Raw genomic sequence first — 23,514 nt, 5'->3', positions numbered from 1 at the left:
GGAGGGATGCACTGGAAAGGAGAGGAATGAAGATTAGCAGAAGTAAAACGGAATATGTGCGCGGAGGAGGAGGAGTGAAGCTCCAGGGAGAAGAGATGGCGAGGGTGGACGACTTCAAATACTTGGGGTCAACAATACAGAGCAAAGGAGAGTGCGGTAAGGAAGTGAAGAAACGGGTCCAAGCGGGGCGGAACAGTTGGCAGAAGGTGTCTGGTGTTCGATGTGACAGAAGAGTCTCCGCTAGGACGAAGGGCAAAGTTTACAAAACAGTGGTGAGGTGAGGTGAGTGGTTTTTATCCTGGCTTACCTGTTTCTTCGTCAATCGCGAACACTCCGAGACCGGAACCGTCGTGGATGCGGTACCGTATGACGCCGTCTCTGCCCACGTCTTTGTCCGAGGCGGTCACAGTGAGCACCACGGTCCCCACTGAAGCATCCTCCATCACCACAGCCTCATAGACAAAGTCCGAAAAAACTGGCCGGTGGAGGTTCTCGTTGACATCCAACACCTGGATCTCCACAAAGCAGGATGAAGAGAGAGATCGCGGTAAACCGTGATCGACGGCACGAACGGTGAGATTGTATGACGGACGTCGTTCAAAGTCCAGTTCCCTCTCCAAGGTCAAGGCACCGGTGGAGGATTCCAAGCGGAAGATCCCGCTCTCTGTGTTTTTAAGGTTATAGGTGACGATGCCACCGCCTCCGAGATCAGAGTCCATGCTCTCCACCCAGACCAGTAAGGTTCCAACCGGTACGTCCTCAGGAACTTTGACTCTGTAGACCTTTGTTAAAAATATGGGTGGGTTGTCGTTGACGTCCTGAAGCACGACCACAAGGTGTAGGGTGGAGAACAACGGGGGACTGAGTTTGGACTGATCCCTGGCTTCGATCCAGAGGTCGTGCCTGGGTGAGATTTCCCGATCCAAAGGAGCCGTGATCACCACCTTGCCTGTCACCTCTTCGATCCGAAACATGACAGTGGATGTGAGGAGGGTGTACCTGACGTTCCCGCTCACATCCGCGTCAAGATCGGTTGCGTGCGCTGTAAAAATAACCGAGTCCACGTTGAGGTTTTCGGGAACGCGAATCACACATCTGGGCCGATCGAAAAGCGGCGGATTGTCGTTAACGTCCAGGACGTTCACCGCGAGGAACTTCCACGCTGACCTTTGCGGGGCTCCCTGATCATAGGCGGTGATGTTCAGAACGTAGAACTGTTTAGTCTCTCGGTCGAGCGGACAAACTAGACGGAGGTCGCCAGAGAAGGTGTCGACGGTGAAGCAGCCATCCTCATTTCCACTCGAGATGGCGTACGCGACCATACCATTGAAGCCCGTGTCGTGGTCCACCACATCCAAGTGGAGCACTGTGGTGTTCAGCGGGTGGTCTTCAGGAAAGTCCAAAGAACTGGGAATATCGCTGTCAAATTTGGGGGAATGTCTGTTTGTGATGTGAATATCAGAGAAGGACTCGTCCTCGTTGTCAGTCCAGATGGGTTTGATGGACTCAATCAGTTTTTCGGTCAGCTGTTTGAAAATGTATGTTTCGTAACAGATAATTGTTAACTCATCGCCCCTGCCGGTGACTGTCACCCGGACAACCGACGCCTCAGACCGGTGCTCGCCATCGGAGGCTACAACTCTTAAATCGAATGAATGTACACCCGGCGGGATTGCTTGCTTCAGGGTGATCTCGCCCGAAACGGAGTTGATGGCAAATATTTGGAGCTCGTCACCCGACTCGATGACGTAGCGCAGCTGCTGCAGCTCGTCCAAGTCGACGGCCGACAGCTCGACGACCGTACGGCCGGCGGCAAGATCCGGGGGGACGGTGACATTACAGCCCACCCTCTCAAAAAGAGGCACGTTGTCATTGACATTGTTGAGCGTGATCGTCGCAGCACACTCGGTGACCCGACTGAACGGCTCCCCGCTGTCTGAGGCCCAAACCCTCAGGTGGTACCAGCGCCTCATCAGCTCGTAGTCCAAGTGCTCCGTCGTCGAGACGACGCCCGTAAAGGGGTCTATTGCAAACGGCAGGTTGTCTGCGTTGGCGATGGCGTAAGTCACAAAGCCGTTTTTCCCGTCATCCTTGTCCGTCGCTTCTATTTTGGCAATGTTGCTGCCGACGGGGCTGTTTTCATCCACCGTGGCCAGATAGGAGGTGAGCGTGAACTCTGGACTGTTGTCGTTCTCGTCCGCAATCTCCACCACGACGTGAGCCTCAGCCTCGCCTTCATTGGCCAGCACGTCAAACTCGTAGCGTTTCTGACCCTCGTAGTCGAACGTCTCCCTGGTCACGATGACCCCGCTTTTGGGATGAATCTTGAATTTGGAGCTGTCTGGATTGGTTTTAAGACTGTACGTGACATTGACAGAGTCAACGGAAACCTTCACGACAAAAGTTTTTGGAGGAGACATCTCACTGAGGACTACGACGTAGGTGTCCTCCGGGAAGGACATGGGACTGTAATTAAAGGCGGGAACGTGGATTTTAGCAATGGGAGACGTCAAACTGGGGGAACTGATGTCTTGAGCTTGTAGGGACAGATTCAGCCCAAAGGGATTTTGTGACCAGATGATCTTCTTGGTTGAGACTACTTGGAAGTCACATCCCTGCGATCCCTCAGGGATGACCTCAAAGTACTTGTGAGGATCCCCAGCGAGGACGCGGAGGGATCCGACAGGCTTGAGGCCCGCCTCGACGTGGACACCGATCGTCACCGTGCCGTCGACGGAGACGGTCGGCTCGGAGGGAAGTTCGATCGCCGGAGATGCCGCGGAAGCTTTCTGCACTTTCACGCTCACTTTAGCGACGTTGCCGAATTTCTGAACACCAGAGATCCTCTTGGTCCTGTCCTCTGCTAAGACGGTGAGCTCGTATCGGTCACTGCGGGTGTGGTTGAGTTTCTTCAAGAGGCTGATAGTGCCGCTGAAAGGGTCTACCACAAAGGGATGCGATCTGACCGTGAAGGAGTAGTAGAACTCGGCATTGCTGCCCATGTCCGCATCCGCTGCGCTAACCCTGACCAGACTGGACTGAAGTGGAGTATCTTCCTTGATGGCCACGGTGTAGGAGGATGGGTCGAAAAGAGGCTTGAGGTCATTGGTGTCCAGGATCTGGACTAAGACTTTGGTCTTGGCTTGGAGTTCCTGAGTGTTCTCAGTGGCCTCCACGGTCAGTGCGTAGGTATCCCTCACTTCCCTGTTCAGGAGCGCCGCATGTTGAGTTTTGATCCTCAGAAAGCAAAAATCTCCGACTTTGAAGTCCTCGGCTTGGAAGAAGCCGCCGTCGTCCCCGGAGACAACCGCATATCTTATTTCCCAGAACGCGTCGGCCATGGCCACGCCCATCTTCACCGGTGTCTCCACGTAGGACCCCGTGCCGGAGTTCTCGTCGATGCTGGCGTTGTAGAGGAGGTGCGTGAACCTCAGCGGGGAGCCGGTTTTGAGTTCTGCCGTCGTTCCCTCGCATCGTGCCGCATTTAGCAGGACTGCCGCTAATATTAGCGAGGCCGGCAGCGACAAAGGGGGTGCCATTTTGGTTCTCCTTTGTCTGAAAAGGAAACACAAAACACAAACACATAAAGGATCTGTGTCATAACACATGGACAACATTTAACTGCATTCTCAAATATGGCGGACGATTAAAAACATCTTTGCGCGAAGATTAAAATTACAACGAGCATGTCACATCATCCAGAAGCAAAAGTTGCACTTCCTTCACTCTCATCAGTGGAAATCGTAATTTTTAGATGACCGACAATTTGACAACGGTATTAATGGTCTAAAGGTCTCCACAATTGCTATGCCCGCATGGATCGACGAAAAAATATCAATATTTTTTTCACAATTTTCTGTCGGCCCATTCGTCAAGCACATGCGGTTCGAATTTGATTTCAATCAAACCAATTCTGTCTTTGTTGCCACCTAAAAACGGTCCTGAATGGCCTCAAATTGACATTTTTGCATAGACTACTCATAATAGTGGGGGGGCTGGAGCACTGCCAGAAGCGGCGTTGCCTGGTCCCCGGTCTGGGCGGTGCCACCTCTGGCACTGGGCACAGGTGTTGCTCATCCGGTATGTTGAAGGGGTACGGGGTTTTTGTCACGGGCATTTGCCAGTTCATTGAGTTTGTACCGGGTCACAGGGTGGGGACACCGCTTCTGCAATGAAATCCACTGGACATTATGCCTTTGTCTCGGAGTTCTGCATTTGGGTCTTTTGTTCATGTTCTCTGCCCCTCTGCTCTTCTTTTTTTTATTTGTCTATAGTTTCCTGGGGGATTACCTGTGGGCGGAGCCACCTGTAGCACACCTGTTGGCCATCATGATCAGCAGGGTCGCTACTCTATGTGGACCAGAATCAGAATGATTGTGCCGGATTATTATATCTCATTGTCACGGTGTTTTGTATTTCCCGTTGCCATGTTTTGCTACTAGTAGTCCTTTTCAGGCGTCAAAAGCGTTGGCCTCACAGTTCTGAGGTCCCGGATTCAATCCATCTTCTCCCCGTGCCTGCGTGGGCTTCCTCCCACATCCCAAAAACATTACTTGGACCCTCTAAATTGCCCCTAGGTGTGATTGTGATTGTGACTGTTGTCTGTCTCCGTGTGCCCTGCGATTGGCTGGCGACCAGTTCAGGGTGTACCCCGCCTCCTTGCCCGTCGACAGCTGGGATAGGCTCCGGCATTCCCGCGACCCTCGTGAGGATAAGCGGCGAAGGAAATGGATGGATGGTTAGTCTTTTTCATTTCATTTCAATCCTGTTTTCCGAGTAGAATCATTTGTTAATAGAATAGATTCCGTTTTGTTAATTTAGTCCTTGGGGTAATCACCGAGTCTGCGGCTCTGGCAATCTCTTTTTGTTCATTTTTGTATTCGTAGCGTTTTTATTTTAATTATGTATCTATGTGTAATATATGCTCTTTTTGCCATCAAACCTTTTTGCACGCCACTGTTGTGTTGAGCCAGCTTCGGGTCCCTTAATTCGATTTCACGCTTTCTAATGGAAAAGTCGAGCCAACCAAATTTATTATTTTTTTTTTTTACCAAGTTACACTGGCAAGGAAATTGTGCTTTTCAAAATTATTACGAGGCGTGGAAAAATTGAGCCTAAAATTGACCCGAAATTGACACTTCAAAGAAGCCTTTTCGAGCGTGGCTTCTTGTGAGTTTGTGGCGGCTCGACTCCTTTCGGGCGTTTCCCCAAATGTCACGTTGCAACGGGAAAATGGCCACCTGAAAAACTAAATTGAAGGATTTGCGGCACGGCGTCCATCAATTTTTTCTTTGTTTGTTGGTTGGCGGCACGGTTGATCAGCTGGTTAATAACAGTTCTCAGGTCCCGGGTTCGATCCCGGCCCCACCTGGGTGGACTTTGCACATCCTCTCTGTGCCTGCGTGGGTTTTCTCCGGGAACTCTGGTTTCCGCCCACATCCCAAAAACATCAATTCATCCATCCATTTTCTTTACGGCTTATCCACACGAGGGTCATGGGGAGTGCTGGAGCCAATCCCAGCTGTCAACGGGATTGGCTGGGATAAAACCTGAACTGGTTGCCAGCCAATCGCAGGGCACATGGAGACGAACAGCCGCACTCACAACCACACCTAGGGGCAATTTGGAGTGTCCAATTGATGTTGGATGTTTTTGGGATGGCGGCACGGTGGGAAATGGCAACCAGTTCTGGGTGTACCCCACCTCCTGCCCGTTGACAGCTGGGAAAGGCTCCTTCACTCCCTGTGACCCTCGTGAGGATAAGCGGTGAAGAAAATGGATGGATGGATGGATGGAAATTGCCCCTAGGTGCAATTGTGAGTGCGGCTGCTCGTCTCCATGCGCCCTGCGATTGGCTGGCAACCAGTTCAGGGTGTACCCCGCCTCCTGCCCGTTGACAGCTGGGATAGGCTCCCACACTCCCTGTGAACCTTGTGAGGATAAGCGGCGAAGAAAATGGATGAATGGAAGGATGGATAAATTGGCCATGGGTGTGATCGTGAGTGCAGCTGTTTGTCTCCATGCACCCTGCGATTGTCTGGCAACCAGTTCAGGGTGTACCCCGCCTCCTGCCCGTTGAGCTGGGATAGGCTCCGGCACTCTCTGTGACCCTCATGAGGATAAGCGGTGAAGAAAATGGATGGCTGGATTGAAATTGCCCCTAGGTGCGATCGTGAGTGCGGCTGTTCGTCTCCATGTGCCCTGCAATTGGCTGGCAACCGGTTCAGGGTGTACCCCGCCTGCTGCCCGTTGACAGCCGGGATAGGCCCTCATGAGGATAAGCGGCGAAGAAAATGGATGGATGGATGTCAGTTGGCAAATTTAAGTTTGGTGATTACATTTAATCCCAATTCTGGACCAATTTCAGTGGGGCGAAAGGCAAATTTTCCACATACCTGATGAATTTGTTAATTTATGACGACAAAGAAATTGGTTAAGTGATTTAAAGAATCCGTAGACTTGGGGGAAATTACGCAATAAATAGCCTCCGGTCATAATTGTTGAACAATCATTGCGTCGTGAATCAACTTGCACGTTAGCACGTAAAAACCACCCACTTAAATCCGTGGACAACCACCGCGCCTCCAGTCCGCCAAAGGCAAGAAAATCAAACACACGGCGGCCCACAAGTCTTGTTCTGACTTGCTCGGAGCGAGCGCAACACGACGTTCCTAAAAGACAAAAGTCGCCTCGGAGCATTTCAGACGCAAGTTGAGAATTTTCAGGCAGCCCCCCCCCCCCCCCCCCCTTCATAGCTCCCTGTAATTATTCCAGCGACATGCGCAACGTCAGCAACACGAAGCGACCGAGATGATCCCCCCCCCGGATAGCCGCAGAACTCATTTCAGCTCTGCGCCGCCGCCGCCGCTTTCGATGTTTGTCCGGCGGGCAAAAATCCCCCCAAAAATGGTGGAGAATACAAAGCGCGGTCACATTTTTGCATTCAAATGTTCTGCAATATCGAACGATAACATTAGAAATGTATGATTTATGACGGCTTGCGTTTTTGTCCTTTGTGGAGGCTTTTTGTGAGCAACAACAGTCTCTTCAATTATGTTACATAGAGATGAAAATCTGATATTTTAATGCCAACATACAATTTTAACATGCCCAATTTTTAAGAATAACGCGTTTCATTTATTTATCTTGTAAATACATTTTGCGGAACAGTGGATTGGTTAGCGCACAGGTGTCAAACTCAAGGTCCCGGGGGCCAGATCTGGCCCGCGAAGGCAAATCATCAGTGTCAACTTCCATAAATCTGTACCCAAATTTTAACTGTTAGATAACTTAAATGATAACGTTGAGATATTATAATAATATATATTGTGTTACCGAACATGAACAGTGGTTGATTTCCGATTCCAAAACTAGTTTGTCAATTTCCCATGTAAATAAAATGAGGCAAGGAAAGATTTTTTTATGGTTTCGGAGTCATAACGGCCCTGTGAGGGGAAACCGGATCTACAATGTGGCTGGCGACAAAATTCGACACCTCTGACGTTCTAAGGTCTGGGGTTCAAATACCGGTCCCGCCTGTGTGGAGTCCCAATGTTCTCCCCGTGCCGGCGTGGCTTTTCTCCGGGCACTCCGGTTTCCTGCCACATCCCAAAAACAGGCAACATCAATTGGACGTTAAGCCGAGTGTGAAGCGGCTGGGATGAGAATCAAATCCGAGACTACGGTCCTCAGTCGGAAAAGGGTGGCGTGCCCGTCTCCGGGTCGGGGATGAGATCCTTCCCCGAGTGGAGGAGTCCAAGTATCTTGGGGTCTTGTTCACGAGTGAGGGAAGAATGGAGCGGTGCAGCGTCTGCAGTGATGCGGACTTTGTGTCGGTCCGTTGTGGTAAAGACGGAGCTAAGTCGAAAGGCGAACATCTTAGTTTACCAGTCGATCTACGTTCCTACCCTCACCTACGGGCATGAACTATGGATCCTGACCAAAAGAACAAGATCCCGGATCCAAGCGGCCGAAATGAGTTTCCTCCGCAGGGTGTCCGAGCTCTGCCCTTAGAGAACGGGTGAGGAGCTCGGTCATCAGGGAGGGGCTCAGTGTCGAGCCGCTGCTCCTCCGCATTGAGAGGAGCCAGATGAGGCGGCTTGGGCTGTGGGTCGTGACTGAAAGAACAAGATCCTGGATCCAAGCGCCGGAAATGAGTTTCCTCCGCAGGGTGTCCGAGCTCTGCCCTTAGAGAACGGGTGAGAACCTCGGCCATCAGGGAGGGGCTCAGTGTCGAGCCGCTGCTCCTCCGCATTGAGAGGAGCCAGATGAGGTGGCTGGGGAATCCGATCCGGACGCCTCCCTGGTGAGGTGTTCCGGGGCCGTTCCACTGGAAAGAGACCCCGAGGACGACCCAGGACACGCCGGAGAGACTTATGTCTGGCTCGGGAACTCCTCGGGATCCCTCCGGAAGAGCTGGAAGAAGTGGCTGGGAAAAGGGAAGTCTGGGTATCCTTACTTCCCCCACGACCCCATCCGGATAAGCAGTCGATAATGGATGGATAGATGGATTAATTGGACACTCTAGTTGTGATTGTTGATCCGGCTGTTTGTTTCTATGTCCCTACCGATTGACTGGCAACCAGTTCAGGGTGTACCCCGCCTCCTGCCCGATGACAGCCGGGAAAGGCTCCTTCACTCCCCACGACCCTCGTGAGGATAAGCGGCTTAGAAAATGGATGGATGGATATGAATACATTTTTTTCCCGGTCATTAATGGTCTTTTCAGCCATTCATTGAAGAGTTGGGAGGACGGTAAAAACTCGTCAGGACAGAACGTCTCAGAATGTCCTGAGCACTGCACACTTCCTGGACAAAAAGAACGAAATCCCTTCACACCTGACGTGTCGCGCGACGTGATGTTTTGTCCCAAAGCTCAAGAGGGTCGTCAAGGGCGCCCGTCTCGAAAACACCGAATACGTCAAAATGGCAGTCACGAAAGCGCTGAGAATGATCCAGGAAGAATCCGGCAGAAGAAGAAGTCGGACAAGTGCGCTGGACTCCGGAGGGGGTTACTTTGAAGGGGGGAAACTTGCACTTTGCAATAAATCTTTTGTGAACGGGCCCGAATTACAAATCTCAGCGGCCGCCTCGCTGACGGGCCTGACCGCTAATCTGCGGCGAAACGTCCTCGGCGTGGGAAAACCGGAGGTGGGGGCGGGAACAAAAGACGTCTTTTTGCCTCGGCGCTGAAGACGGAAGCCGACGCCGCTATCGTGTCTTATCGGCGCATCCCGACGGGATTCTGCAAAGCGCTCAACGCAGGCGCTTGGGCCCGTCCGGGTCGGCTGGAGGCTCCGGCGGAGGGTGACGGCGGCGATAATGACGCTGCGGGTGTTTTTTTTTTTTTTTATCCGCAACGCGCCGCCGATCCGGGATCAGATCGGCACTGTTTGGGTTTCGGAGCCGTGAGATTTTTCCGCATCGCTGTCATCTCAACGCTGCGTCGCTCTTTAGTTTAGGTAACGCGCAGACACCAATCAGTTGACGCACGCACCGTTTCCTGGAGCGTTTTCATAGCGGGCCGCTTTGTAGTCAACGGTTGCACTCGGATCCTTCGAACGCGGAAACCGCAAGCGGTAAATGGAGACTTGCGAAGGGGTGGCAAAAAGGGATACCGGTACTTTAAGGCCTGCTGTAGAGTCTCCAGGGTTCTGCAACTGCTTTGAACGGTTTTTGCCGTGAATCTAATCAGATCAGAGGTGTAAAAGTCATTTTTCTCGCGGGCCGCATTGTTGTTGTGGTTTCCCTCAGATGAATCTTTATGATTGTGAAAGAAAAATATTTAGTCATCTCATCATATCTACATCATCGATTTATGAACCAGTCTTGGAAGCAGAAATCAAGGGTGATGTGTTTTTCGACGCCTGGGATATCTCAACTTTATCATTTATGATAGATGACAATTTGAAATTTTGGTACAGATTTTTACAAGAATCATGGAAATTGACAGTCTAGATTTGGCTTGGCGGGCCACATAAAACCACGTGGCCGGCCAGATCTGGCCCCCGGGCCTTGAGTTTGACACCCGCGTCTCAGATGGTCTCAATCGTCTTTTACAATTTCGACATTATTTACATTTTTCATGCCAAGCGGTTCAATGAAATATTTTCTCACAAACCGATAGTTGGTCCCCCATCTCGTGCTTTGTCATTTTTTTTGCATTGTAAATACTTTTTAATGTGATGAAAATAATTTGAGAACAAATCTATGAACGCGGGCGACACGATGGCTCAGCTGGTGAAGCGTTGGCCTCACAGTTCTGAGGTCCCGGGTTGAATCCTGGACCTCGCCTGTGTGGAGTTTGCATGTTCTCCCCGTGCCTGCGTGGGTTTCCTCCGGGTGGGCGCTCCGGTTTCCTCCCACACTCCATAAACATGCAACATTAATTTCATACGCTAAATTGCCCCTAGGTGTGATTGTGAGTGCGGCTGTTTGACTCCATGTGCCCTGCGATTGGCTGGCAACCGGTCCAGGGTATTCCCCGCCTCCTGCCTGTCGACAGCTGGGATAGGCTACGGCACTCCCTACCCTTGTGAGGATAAGCGGCAAAGAAAATGAATGGATGGATGGGAGGAAATCGGAGTGGAGCGCCCGGAGAAAACCCACGCAGGGACGTGAGAACATGCAAAACTCCACACACCTGCACTCCACACAGGTGGGTCCGGGGTCGAACCCGGGTCCTCAGAACTGTGAGGCCAACACTTTACCAGGCGATCCACCATGTCGCCTCTAGACAATCATGAAATCTTTTTCTTTTTATAATAAAAATTAATAATAAAAAAAAAAAACATGACAGCAGCTTGCTCGTGCAGCCTCAAAAGCCGACACGCGTTGTCGAACGATACGCGATATTCAATCGTTTGACGTGCGCCGAAAATTTCGCCAACTCACATAGTCTTCATTTCATCCGCGTCAGAGTTTAAGAAAGAAAATTTGCAAAACATAAAAATTCTCTCTCTTTGCGCAATTTCACGCGGAAGCGTGCCTCGACGCGACGTTTTGAAAGTCTCGCATTGTGGAAAGCGTTGCATGACTCACGACTGGAATTCAATTTTCAACACCAGGAGCAAAAAAAAAAAAAAAAAAAAAAAAAGGTTCAATACTTGCGACCGACTGGGGGGGGGGGGGGGGCTCCTCGGGGGAGGATTTGTGACTTTTGCAAAGGCAATTCAAAAAAAAAAAAAAAAAACAATAAAGTATTTGTCGATTTTTAGGAGCCGCAGTCAAGTGACAGAAGTGCTGCGGGCCCCTTTCGCGACGTTCCTGGGAAGAATGAGGGCGATGGAGAAATGCGATCCGGCTCGACGAGTCGCTGCAGGTCGCGGCGCGAACAGCTCGCAGCTCGCGTCTTTCGCCCCCCCCCCCCCCGCGAAAGACCAAATGCACACAATCAATCATCATTCCGCTCGGATTTATGTCCGAGGAACCGAACATCTCCCCTCCCCACTTTGCGCGCTGCCACGTCGGCTCGCGATAAATTGCTTCGCCTCTTTCTTGTTCGCGTTGTTGGGCCGAATCCGTCCACTTCTTCAAGAACTTTAACGCGCGACAAATTGCTTTAGAAAAAGTCTCGTGAATTCGTCGGAAGGTTTGAAACCCACCAGAATTGGTTTGGCGGCACTGTAATGATTTTTTTTTTTAAATTCCGGCCACTTAAAACAGTTTCATCCATCATCCATCCATTTCCTTTTGCCGCTCATCCTCACGAGGAGAGCTGGAGCCTACGCTGGCTGTCAACGGGCAGGAGGCGGGGTACACCCTGAACTGGTCGCCAGCCAATCGCAGGGCGCAGAGAGACAAACAGCCACACTCACAATCACATCTCGGGACGATTTAGAGCAGGGGTCACCAACGTGGCGCCCGTGGGCGAATGGTGGTCCGCGAGGACCAGATAAGGTGCCCGCGAGGTAGGTTCTAAAAATAGCATAGGCCACAAATTGTTACTATTATTTGTGCTTTAAATTCTGAATCTCACTTCCTTACGTGAATCAAAATTTTAAAATACCTGTAATGTCATTTACTACAATAAATTAAAACAAAAATATTTGCCGCAAACAAATCACGTAGCCCTTCATACGATCGATGCTCACAAATTTTGCTGAGCCCTGATTTAGAGTGTCCAATTAATGTTGCGTGTTTTTGGGATGTGGGAGGAAACCGGAGTGCCCGGAGAAAACCCACGTAGGCACGGGGAGGACAGGCAAAGTCCACGCAGGCGGGTCCGGGATTGAACCCGGGACCTCAGAAGTATGAAGCCAACGTCTTCAAGCTGATCCACCATGTTCCACCGCCCCAGTAACATGAAGTTTGGTAGGGTTGCCATTCATAAAAAGACGTACCAAATAATAATTTTAGAAGCTATTTCAAGGTGATTTGAGGCATTTCCGGTTTCCCTTAGCAACATTTGCGAGACACGTCTATCATGAGTAGACCCGCAAAAAAATGTCTCAAGAACAGAAAGGAGCGCATGTATTTTCGCTAGCAACAGGAAATTTGAGAGGCATGTCGATCACGAGTACCGTAATCTCCGGGCCTACAAGTTGCGACTTTTTTCCACACGCTTTAAACCCTGGGGTTTATGCGGTGATGCGGCGCTAGCGCTAGCGCACCTGGTTATAAGCGTCGGTACACAGAAAGAGTTTAACGCTAGCGTTAGCACGGCGCTGGGGTTAGCGCACCTGGTTATAACCACTGATCATTGGCCACCAAAACTTTCTTTGTGGACATCCGCCATCTTGATACTCCCAAAACAAGCATGCCGACCTGTGCGTTAATCGCCAGTTTCGTGGCTGCGAGAAAATATTCCACAGGTAAGTTAGAAAGATTTACTTTGACGGCGTTAAAGTTTGTTTGTAAATGTTTTGTTTTTTTAATCTCCTGATTAGCTCAATTCACTTGAACAAAGTTTTGTTTACGCTTGTTGTTGTTCACCGTTCACTCTCTGCTTCACCTTTGTAGGCCGACGGTTTTTCGCGAAAAAGCCATGTCAATATTTTCCGAAACGTCATTAGCAGATAAGCAAGAAAATACATTTTCTGTGAAATTTTTGATGAATTTCATAATACACAACTCTGCAAATTGAATTAGATTTTCAAATGCGGGGAAACAAGTTGAAATAGGACATCGCAGGGACAACAAATGAACAATTTAGCACGTATTTTCCCATATTTCCAAAAATATATCGAACCGATTAAATTAAAATGTAATGTTTTTATGACAAAAAAAAAAAAGCTTAGTTTTTTGCTACGTTACAATGATAGTGCTTCACAGCGTATTTTGGGAACAGTTAACATGTCACTGAAATCGGGCGCAAGCTAATATGCAAGGTTTCTTGCTAGTCACGCTGTTCTATGTCTTTCCTTTGCACTTCGCCCTTTTTGGCTTACCAAATCAAATTAAAAATCCTTCAAGTTACCAGAACTGAAAAAATGTCAAGGTCACACGACCAGTTTGAATTCTCCATGCAAACAAACTTTGCGGAAAAACCCCCGCCATAATCCAACGTGTCAACCACGTCCTCCACACGTTTTGGGAGCACCAAGATGGCGGCCGACTGGCTTCAACCAATCGACATACCTACCGCGAGATATTTATGCGCGAGTCAATCTTTTTTTTTTTTTTTTTTTTTTTTTAAAATCAGCGTTAAACTCTTTCTGTGTACCGAGGCTCATAATCAGGTGTGGTATAGGCCGGAAATTATGGTGCTCCCGTTTAAAACATGAAAAACAAACTTTCAGGGTCATTTTGGCCTTTTCCGGGAGTCGATCGACAAAAAAGGCTCAAAAGGCCTCGCCTGAAAAAGTCCCGTTTTGTTAAAAAACGACGTCTTTAAGGGTCATTTTGGACCCTATTCAGACGTTCCTACTCGACAGCGCGAGGCTCCACTCGGTGATGATTTATACCGCCGTTTTTTTGGTTTTTTTTTTTCTTCCCTAAACGGGACGATAAGGTCCGGCGCGGAATAAATGGATAAACATTGAGCGGATCCCGACACCCCCCCCAAGCCTCGATTTGCGCGCGTCTGCGTGAGCGCAGCTGTTAAAAAGTGTGCCGCCGACGCTGCTGCGTGGGATCCTTCACGCGGCTTGACAGCGTTCATTACCCTCAAATGCAATTTGCGATTGTTTGCGTGTTTTCATTTTTTATTTTTTTTTTTTCCTAATTCCACCTGACGGCTGTATCTCGAACTTCCATTACAGCCTAGGGCATGCGGGCGAAACCTGTAATGTTTCAAACGTGATATAGTTGTAAGAAAAAAAAAAAAATGGCTTATCTGGCTCATTTGGCATTGAAATTTGAAGAAACGACACAATGGTTCATTCATAACAAGAATGTTATCTGCTTTGGACTTTTCGACATCCTCCTCCCCGGTGCGGGCAAAAGAAATAAATACATAAATAACTCGAGTCTAGCAGCTTTATGAGTTTTTCTTGCATCTCATCAGTTGCCCCAGTGCCTCTGACCTTTCGACCCCCCATCCCCCCGACGGCTTCCCGGGTGAATCCGTCGAGGAAACATGTCACTCTGCGACTTTGGGTAACGTCGCGCAGGAGGTTTGTTAGCCTGTAGCAATTTCGTTAAAAGTGCTTATGAGCACAACTGGAATCTGCAGTGTTTGTGAGCGGGTCATGACGGGCTACCACGTAGGGACCCTTATAAATACTTAAAAAAAAACGCTTATACATGTGTCGTAACTATGTTATAAAGTACAAAAAATGTCGGTTTTAGATCGGTCTGCATAACAAACTAGTTAGTAACACATTTATAAAGGGTTATTACACTCTCAATAATGATGGTATAAACTACAAAAAAAAAGGACAGTTTTAGATCGGTCTACGTAACAAACTAGTTAGTAACACATTTATAAAGGGTTATTACACTCTCAATAATGATGCTATAAACTACAAAAAAAGGACAGTTTTGGATCGGTCTACGTGACAAACTAGTTAGTAACACATTTATAAAGGGTTATTACACTCTCAATAATGATGTTATGAATAGTTGAAAGTCATTAATAAATAGCTACAAACTACAAAAGGTACACTTTAAAGTGTTTGTACATGCTCAATAAGTATTTTATAAAAACAGTTATAAACTACAGTGGTGCCATGAGATAGGAGTTTAATTCGTTCCGTCCGTGCTTTGGTTTTTGAAAAAACATTTTTTTCCATATAGAAATGCATGAAAATGCCAATAACCAATTTAAACCTCCCCCAAAATTGTGATGTGATTTTAGTAGTTTATTTTGTAGACACATCAAATCAAAGCAAATCAACTCAGTAATGCCGTAATCAAATAGAAAAATTATAGTTTTGCTTCAACTCTGTGGCCGTTATGCCACTCCTTTGCCACTTGGCGGCAGTATAATAGAGACACATGAAGAAGAGTTTAACAACTGACTCAACGAGCGGCAGTAATAGTTGTTGAATTTTTTGTCAAGGCTAAAGAATACACACTAGTGGGAATTTTGACATTGTCTCCCTGTGCTGCACCACCATTTGTGTTGAAATAATCGCCGCGTAAAGGGTCATAAAAGTGTGACGCCGATGCTGCACTTGCAATTCAGGCCACTTGTATCTCAAGGGACTGCTGTACTGTTGAGTATTTCTATGCTACTAACAACAATTATCTTGGCATATAAAGATGAAGAAATTAGGTAATAACACGATTATAAATCATGCATAGGGTACAACTGTTAAAAAAATTGTTATAGACATCCACTTTCAGCATGCGCTCACTACTTTAAAAATTATTATGTCATCCCTACAACTGCATTTGATGTCTTGAGCGTCAACAAATTGGGTAATAACACATTTATAAACAGTATATAAGTGTGCCCTTTTAAAAAGGATTATCCATAGTCGATAACATCTCAAAGGAAGTCATTGGTAAACAATTATAAACCCCTTAACACGGCGAGCATGCGCTGCATCCTTACAGAGCCCGTATAAATACTTTAATGCCGACTTTCAGGGCGAGAGTTTGTGGAGAGCGGCTTGTTCGCGTTTAAAAAAAAAAGAGTTAAAGTGGTTCACAACACATCAGTCATTCAGTAGAGGCGGCTTAAAATGGCGTGATTGAAATGGCGAGCTTGCGAACGAGAAATTTTGCCAAGGAATTTGCGGGTCTGCGTGCCCGCCGGCAATTTTGTGTGTTCGAGTGCGTCCGAGGTGCTTTGTCGCCTCTGGGGACGTTTGTAACTCGCCGTAATGGCTTTAATGCATTATGAATTCATTAAGATTAAATACGGTTATTGCAACTAATTGTAAAGACCGCTTCAGTGAAAAGGGATCATTAGAAAAAAAAAAACTGAAGACATTAAGATGCATTTGGGCTAGTTGTCATAAAAAATGCATATGAAGAAATAGAATAGAAATTCCAGAAAACGGTTCGAAAAGTGAATTGTTCGAAAACCAAATCGATGTTTCCCATTATAATGAACGGAAAAAGAAATAATTTGTTCCAAGCCTAAAAAAATTTAGACTTTGTAAAGCATTTTTTTCGCTTTTCCTGATAATACACTGCATAGTAGAAATACTCGCATAGTTTAAATATTTTATATAATAAAATAATTTAAGAAATACATGCTTAAAATGTGTGTTTTAGTAGTAGAGTACGCTAGGCTGGGAGCGCATTACCGTATCTGTAGCGACTCGGCCCCGAGCCTTGTAAACTTTTTTTTGTTTTCATTAACAAAAGTGCAGAATAACTTTAAACACGCAACTGGCCTTCTTTGGAGCGTTGCTTGGGGGTTAATACGATACGTCGTCCTCCATAAGAAGAAAAACAAGTCACGTCTGTGGACAGAGGCTGCGGTATCCAGAATTACAAAAGTGCGCGCGATGTCATTTCTGGGTGTTTTTTCGGGGGGGTTCGAATAGATAATAACAAATAACAAAGAGAAGAAGAGCGCGTCGGCGTCTCACTTTGACGTCCCCGCCCACTCCGGGCGACCTCGTTATCAGACGCCGTTAACGAGGCGGCCGACGAGCGCGACCAATTAAGTCGTTCGAACATTTCCTCCGCGTCGCCTTCGCTTATGAAAGCCCGACGACAACAACAACTGTGATTATTTACTTTTGTCATCGGTAATGAACCGTGCGTAAACTGTCATTTTGCCCTCTTTCTGAAGATGACATTAAAAAAAAAAAAAAAAAATGACAAAAGGGTTTTGCTAAAATTATATTTGGGAAAAAAAAAAAAACAAACATTTGTTCCTGCTTTTCCGTCCGGTCTGTGACGACAGTGATGGCGACAATTGCTTTAAATACAAAAGAGCGAGTCAGTCATTTTGTATTACATTTCTCACATCCTTTACTCCATTTGATGCTAAATTGGGCAAATTTGCATGATGACTGCAAACAATAATCCCGCAAATCAGGAAAAAGTTATCAGCTATGGAGTTTTCATAACTGCTAAAGAGGAGTACATGACGTTTTTTTTTTTTTGCTACCGTCGTTTTTCGCACGAGCGGAACGATGGAAAGATATATATACGCGTTTGTATGTTCCTGCGATGTTTTCGCCATAGAAAATTCTATTCCTGCAATTTCATTTCAATTCATATTTTTACAACTGTCGATTAATAATTGGTTCCCGTGGACCGACGCTCACGGATTCTCGGACGGATTATTTAACTCTTGTTGTCAACAAAAGTTTTCGAATTGGAAATATCGTTCAGAGAAAAATCCATGGTAAACATATTATATATATATAGATATATATATAATTTCCGGCCTATAAGCCCCGACATTTTTCAACCCTGCGGTTTATGCAGTGATGTGGCTAATTTGTGCATTTTTGCTAACGCCCGCAGGGGGGCACTCGAGCAGAAAATGTAAGAAAAGGTGAGACCGGTGGAATATATGTGCCGAGGAAGTGACTTTTACCGGTCCGGCCCTGTTAGCGCTGCGCTAGCGCGTTACTGCCGTGTCTCAGTGATTTTTACCGGTATGTTTTTTTTTTTTTTTAACTGTTAGCGCGGCGCTCGCGTCAGCTTTAGCGCGGCACCGCTAGCGTTAGCGTTAAACTCTCTGTGTACCGTTTTGCTTTGCAAGTATCTCGTGTTTCAATGTGGGCACTTGCGGCTTTTACAAAGCTGCGGCGTATGTATGTACCAAATGGTATTTCCTTGACAAATGTACTCAGTGAGGCTTGTAACCGGGCGCGCTGTGTAGGCCGGGAATTACAGTATTTCGTACACAGCTGCAACCACTGGTGCCAACGTCCCGTCGTAGTCACAGGGTCATCGGGTCAATCGATCGTCTTGTTTATATTTCCAGACTCAGGTTTAACACGTGCACGCAAGCGAGTGACCTGCGGGCGTTTCTTGACATGAGAAGATTTCAAGTCAGGCTACATTCAAATCTTGCTGGTAGTTTGAAACCGGCATACTCTACTTTTAAGGAACGGAGCGATGACAAGTCAATGTTTCATAAAACTGGGAGAAAAAAAATATTTAACGCAATTGGTATTGTTCTAATTGTATGAATGCGTTTAAAAAGCTGTCAGAATTAATTCTACTCCCCCCCCCCCCCCCCCCCCGTCATGCAATGGACTGTTCCGTCTTCTTACCGCGCATGTGCTGACTTGATTCGGGAAGACGTCGCAACAGCAACTCGTTGGCGCAGCTGTGAGGAAAACAAAGTGGCGTTACAAAGGCGAAAAGAAAACAAACGGTTTTTCGTCATCATTGCAAAAGAAAAAAATTATAATATAATCCAAAAACCGGCGGCACTGTGGATCGCGTTGGCCTCACAGTTCTGAGGTCCCGGGTTCAATCCCGGACCCACTTGTGTGGAGTTTGCATGTTTTCCCCTTGCCTGCGTGGGTTTCCTCCGGGTGCTCCGGTTTCCTCCCACATCCCCAAAACATGCAAAAGACTAAATTGGCCGTAGGTGTGATTGCGAGTGCGGCTGTTTGTCTCTTTGTGCCCTGCGATTGGCTGCCGACCAGTTCTGGGTGTAACCCCGCCTCCTGCCCGTTGACAGCTGGGATAGGCTCCCCATCACCCTCATGAGGATAAGCAGCTAAGAAAATGGATGGATGGATAATCCAAAACCAATGAGTTTTCAACCTTTTTCACAGTGACAGCAAATGTGTGGCAAATGAGTCGACATTAAGAGCCTCGACGACTTGCGTTCTGGCCCAAACAACTGCCGGAAAACGGGTTCTGCTCAATATCGCAGAAGAAACAAGACAGAACCTTTCCCGGGAATCAAACGGGCCGCAGATTTTTGAATTGCAATGACTGAACGTGAGAAGGAGAAAAGACGAGCAGTTGCGTACCGTGGAAATCAGTTTTTGCTGCTGCCTGCCGATTGTTTGGGCACCAAGAATGCTCGGTTAATCCGGAATCAGGTTATTCAATTTAAAATCTTCACCTTCACTACTCAACACACTGCTAAACGTGGAAAAGTTTGTTTTTTTTAGATGCGTCTATTTAGTATCTTTTTTTTTTTTTTTAGATATTTCTAGCTGGATTTCAAGTCCCGATTGGGAAACCAAAATTCATGGTCTTCACGCAAACTCTATTGGAGATGTTTTACTTTGAAGGAACCAGAAACACCCGAATTAACCCAATATGGCTACCTAAACCCAAAAAGCCAAAACTTCCCGTTGCTTTGAAATATCGACCAAAAGTCAAACTGGATGATTATATTAATTATATGTTGTCTTTTCAGGACCCCCAGAAAGAGCCAAAAATCATTTTTTTGGCGTCTACTACCGACGGGCATGGCCAGCAAATTTCATCTTGCGAAGACACATGGGTGTTTAAAAAAATAATAATAACATTTTCGAAAATGACACCGGAATATAATGAATGTCATTTTGCTTATCATAAACAATGTCGCCACTGTGCTACATTCTCAAAAGTATTAGGACACCTACAGGAAACGGCAAAATTGTTGAAGCACTCCAAATTTGGACGTTTGGAGCGTGTCGCTAATAACGTTGGTGTCCTTCTTCCACATTTAACCCCCCCCCCCCCCAACACACCTGACGGAGGCCTCTCCGAGTCCGTCCCAATACTTTTTCCCAAGACGTAAAAAAAAAAAACGCTACCTGATGTCAAAGTCGTTTTCCTTCCTCCTTCCTCTCACACCCCGGGAACTTCCAAAATCCGGCGCAAGAGGAACACTCCCATGTTCGGTGCGTTCCGGTTGAATTCCGTTGGGGGGGGGGGGACAAAAATACAAATAAAAAGAGATGATTAGAAAACGAAGTTGCGTTGGTCTCTGTTGAGGGCAACTTCTGAGTGGCTTTCACGAGAAATGCAAGATGACACTCGCTCAGGAGTGCTCTCATCTCCACCCTTTTCTCACCCGGGCCCTCCTCTATGACACACACACACACACAAACCTTTAGCCCAGATTGTCAAATCTGCCCCCCCGCGCAGGCCTGCAGGCCGCCAGGTCTCGGCCAGGACTCGACTGTGTGAACTGCTGCTTTTTTTTTTTTTTTTTTTTTAGTTATTATCGTCGTGGTTATTTTTGTTGCCGCGAAATGAAATCGGTTCGTCAAACATCGGGTGGGGCTTTGTTTTTTTCATTTTCATAACTGCAACACCTGGGATCGCACACGAACACCTTGGCCAAAAGGTGAAGAAAATTCAAATCATCAAAACATTCATCCGTCCATTTTCTTAGCCGCTTATCCTCACGAGGGTCGCGGGAGTGCCGGAGCCCATCCCGGCTGTCAACGGGCAGGAGGCGGGGTACAACCTTGAACTGGATGCCGGCCAATCACAGAGCACATTGAGACAAGCAGCCGCACTCACAATCACACCTATGGGCAATTAAGAGTGTCCCATTAATGTTTTGCGTCTTTTTTTGGGATGTGGGAGGAAACCGGAGTGCCCGGAGGAAACGGGGAAAACATGCAAACTCCACACAGGCGGGTCCAGGATCGAACCCGGGACTTTAGAACTGTGAGTCCAACCCTTTACCAACTGAACCACCATACCACTATGTAATCCATCCATCCATTTTCTTTGCTGCTTATCCTCACGAGGGTCACAGGGAGTCCTGCACCCAATCCCAGCTGTCGTTGGGCAGGAGGCGGGCTGCACCCTGACCTGGTCGCCAGCCAATCGCAGGACACGTGGAGACAGACAACAGTCGCACTCACAATCACACCTATGGGCAATTTAGAGTGTCCAATTAATGTTGCGTGCTTCGGGGATGTGGGAGGAAACCGGAGTGCCCACGCAGGCACAGGGGGAACGTACAAACTCCACACAGGTGGGGTCGGGATCGAACCCGGGACCTCAGAACTGTGAGGCCAACGCTTTCCAGCTGATCATTTTCAAGATAACTGAAATAAAAACAAATATGGTAACGGCGACATTTGAGAGACCAACGTTTGATTCAACAGTGACAACAAAGGCATTGATGCCCCTATTTTGTAGGGCACAGGTGTCAAACTCAAGGCCCGGGGGCAATCCGTCCCAATGCGCCCCGCGATTGACTGGCGAACCGCTCAGGGTGTACCCCGCCTCCTGCCCGTCGACAGGTGGGATAGGCTCCAGCTCTCCCGGTGACATTCGTGAGGATAAGCGGCAAAGAAGATGGACGGATGGATAATCTTAAAAATTGTGTTTGCAGGATTATGCAAAAGAAATAAAAAGCGTGGCTCGGTTTTTGGTGCCGATAGAGGTAAAGAAACCAATTCGGGACCATCCTTTTTTTTTTTCCTCTCTGGCTTTGCACAATAGAAATGAACAAAATCACGTCACGTGACTTACGGCCCCACTCCTGTCGCCGCTTCTCGACGATAAACCGCCACCTGGCGCATTCGAAAGAATCCAAAGTAATGCAAAGACCTTTTGCGATTCTGTACATCATCTTCGATTATCTTCACTATTGATGGTAATGAGCCGTCACCCCGTCGCCCGCTCCCCTTCTTCAAACCTCTCGCCTCGCCCTTATCCGGTGGCGAACACCCGACCGGGGCAGTTTGGACCGATGCGGGCCGCAGCGCCTCCGTCGATGGAGATAAGGCCGAGCGGAGGCCGCGTCTTCATTCGCCTGCGCGCAACCCTTTGCGTACGTTGGGCCCGAGCTGGTACCAGCGCCGCCCTCATGAGTCCGCGTTACTTTGTTTGCCGGTGTCGACACTACACACACGCGCGCGCTACACGAAATACACGACGACTGCGAGATTGAGTCCAAATGGACTGGAAGCGACGACGAAGCAAGTGGCATTGATAGGGTTGAATTTATACAGTAAGGGTGCGAAAAGTAGCTGAATAATTTGAAGCGACACCAAGTTTTATTTTGTCTTTTAAATGATGATCATTTTATATTGTGGCACGGTGGAGCAGCTGGTAAAGCCTCGGCCTCACAGTTCTGAGGGTTCAATCGCAGACCCACCTGTGTGGAGTTCGCATGTTCTCCCCCTGCCTGCCCGGGTTTTCTCCGAGCACATCCCAAAACATTAGTTGGACACCCTAAATTGCCCCAAGGTGTGATTGTGAAGTGCGACTATTCGTTTCGATGTGCCCTGCGATCGGCTCTTAACCAGTTCAGAGTGTACCCCGCCTCCTGCCCGTTGACAGCTGGGATAGGCTCCGGCACTCCCCGCGACCCTGGTGAGGATAAGCGGTGAAGAAATGGATGGATGGATGGATGGAAATTGCCCTAGGTGTGTTTGTAAGTGCGGCTATTTGTGTCTATGTGCCCTGCAATTGGCTAGCAACCGGTTCAGAGTGTACCCCGCCTCCTGCCCGTTGACAGCTGGGATAGGCTCCTGCACCCCTCGTGACCCTCGTGAGGATAAGCGCCAAAGAAAATGGATGGAAGGATGGATAAATTGCCCATAGGTGTGATCGTGAGTACAGCTGTTTGTCTCCATGTGGCCTGCGATCGGCTCTTAACCAGTTCAGAGTGTATCCCGCCTCCTGCCTGTTGACAGCTGGGATAGGCTCCGGCACTCCCCACGACCCTGGTGAGGATAAGCGGTGAAGAAATGGATGGAAGGATGGATAAATTGCCCATAGGTGTGATCGTGAGTACAGCTGTTTGTCTCCATGTGGCCTGCGATCGGCTCTTAACCGGTTCAGGGTGTACCCCGCCTCCTGCCCGTTGACAGCTGGGAATAGACTCCGGCACTCCCCGTGACCCTCGTGAGGATAAGCGGCAAAGAAAACGGATGGATGGATCAATTGGAACCAAAGTTAAGTAACATTCAATCAAACTGATGAAACTGTTTTGTGATTACATCACCTGTAAATCCAAATGATATAATTAAATCTAAATTAACTTGTGCTCAGATGATAACGGGAACGGCTGTACTCCTGTGGTTGAATAATAACTACTACTACTAATAATAAATCATAACAAAATCAAGCATTAGGACTCAATGCATTCAAACTAAAACGAGCAGAATGTTGCAACGTGCCTGCGACAGAAGCTGGCCGAGCGGGTCGTGTCCAACATTCCCACGCAGAGAGACGACACATGGACCCGCGGAGCAGGACCGCGGGACGGCTGAGACGGCACCGTGGTCCTCT

The 23,514-nt window shown here is 47.9% G+C and overlaps 1 protein-coding gene across 2 annotated transcripts in view; it reads right to left on the bottom strand.

Moving 5' to 3' along the window:
- fat2 (FAT atypical cadherin 2) overlaps positions 1–22,361 on the bottom strand; it is a 106,802-nt gene extending 84,441 nt beyond the window's left edge. The window contains exons 1-3 of one of the 2 annotated variants that reach the window (XM_061834547.1): positions 20,067–22,361; positions 18,576–18,631; positions 308–3,555 (exon numbers count right to left, since the gene is read on the bottom strand). In XM_061834547.1, coding sequence (XP_061690531.1) covers positions 308–3,539 — 3,232 coding nt within the window. In that variant the 5' untranslated portion in view covers positions 3,540–3,555; positions 18,576–18,631; positions 20,067–22,361. Of the gene's footprint in view, positions 1–307; positions 3,556–18,575; positions 18,632–19,289; positions 19,339–20,066 lie in introns of those variants that run through there. The other variant, XM_061834548.1, reaches the window with a different exon arrangement.
- Between the last annotated feature and the right edge of the window lie 1,153 nt (positions 22,362–23,514).

This window comes from Syngnathoides biaculeatus, chromosome 11 (genome assembly GCF_019802595.1).
Source record: "Syngnathoides biaculeatus isolate LvHL_M chromosome 11, ASM1980259v1, whole genome shotgun sequence".
Classification (NCBI taxonomy): domain Eukaryota; kingdom Metazoa; phylum Chordata; class Actinopteri; order Syngnathiformes; family Syngnathidae; genus Syngnathoides; species Syngnathoides biaculeatus.
Note: the sequence above shows the minus strand (reverse complement) of the source record. Positions and strands in the feature narration are given on the sequence as shown.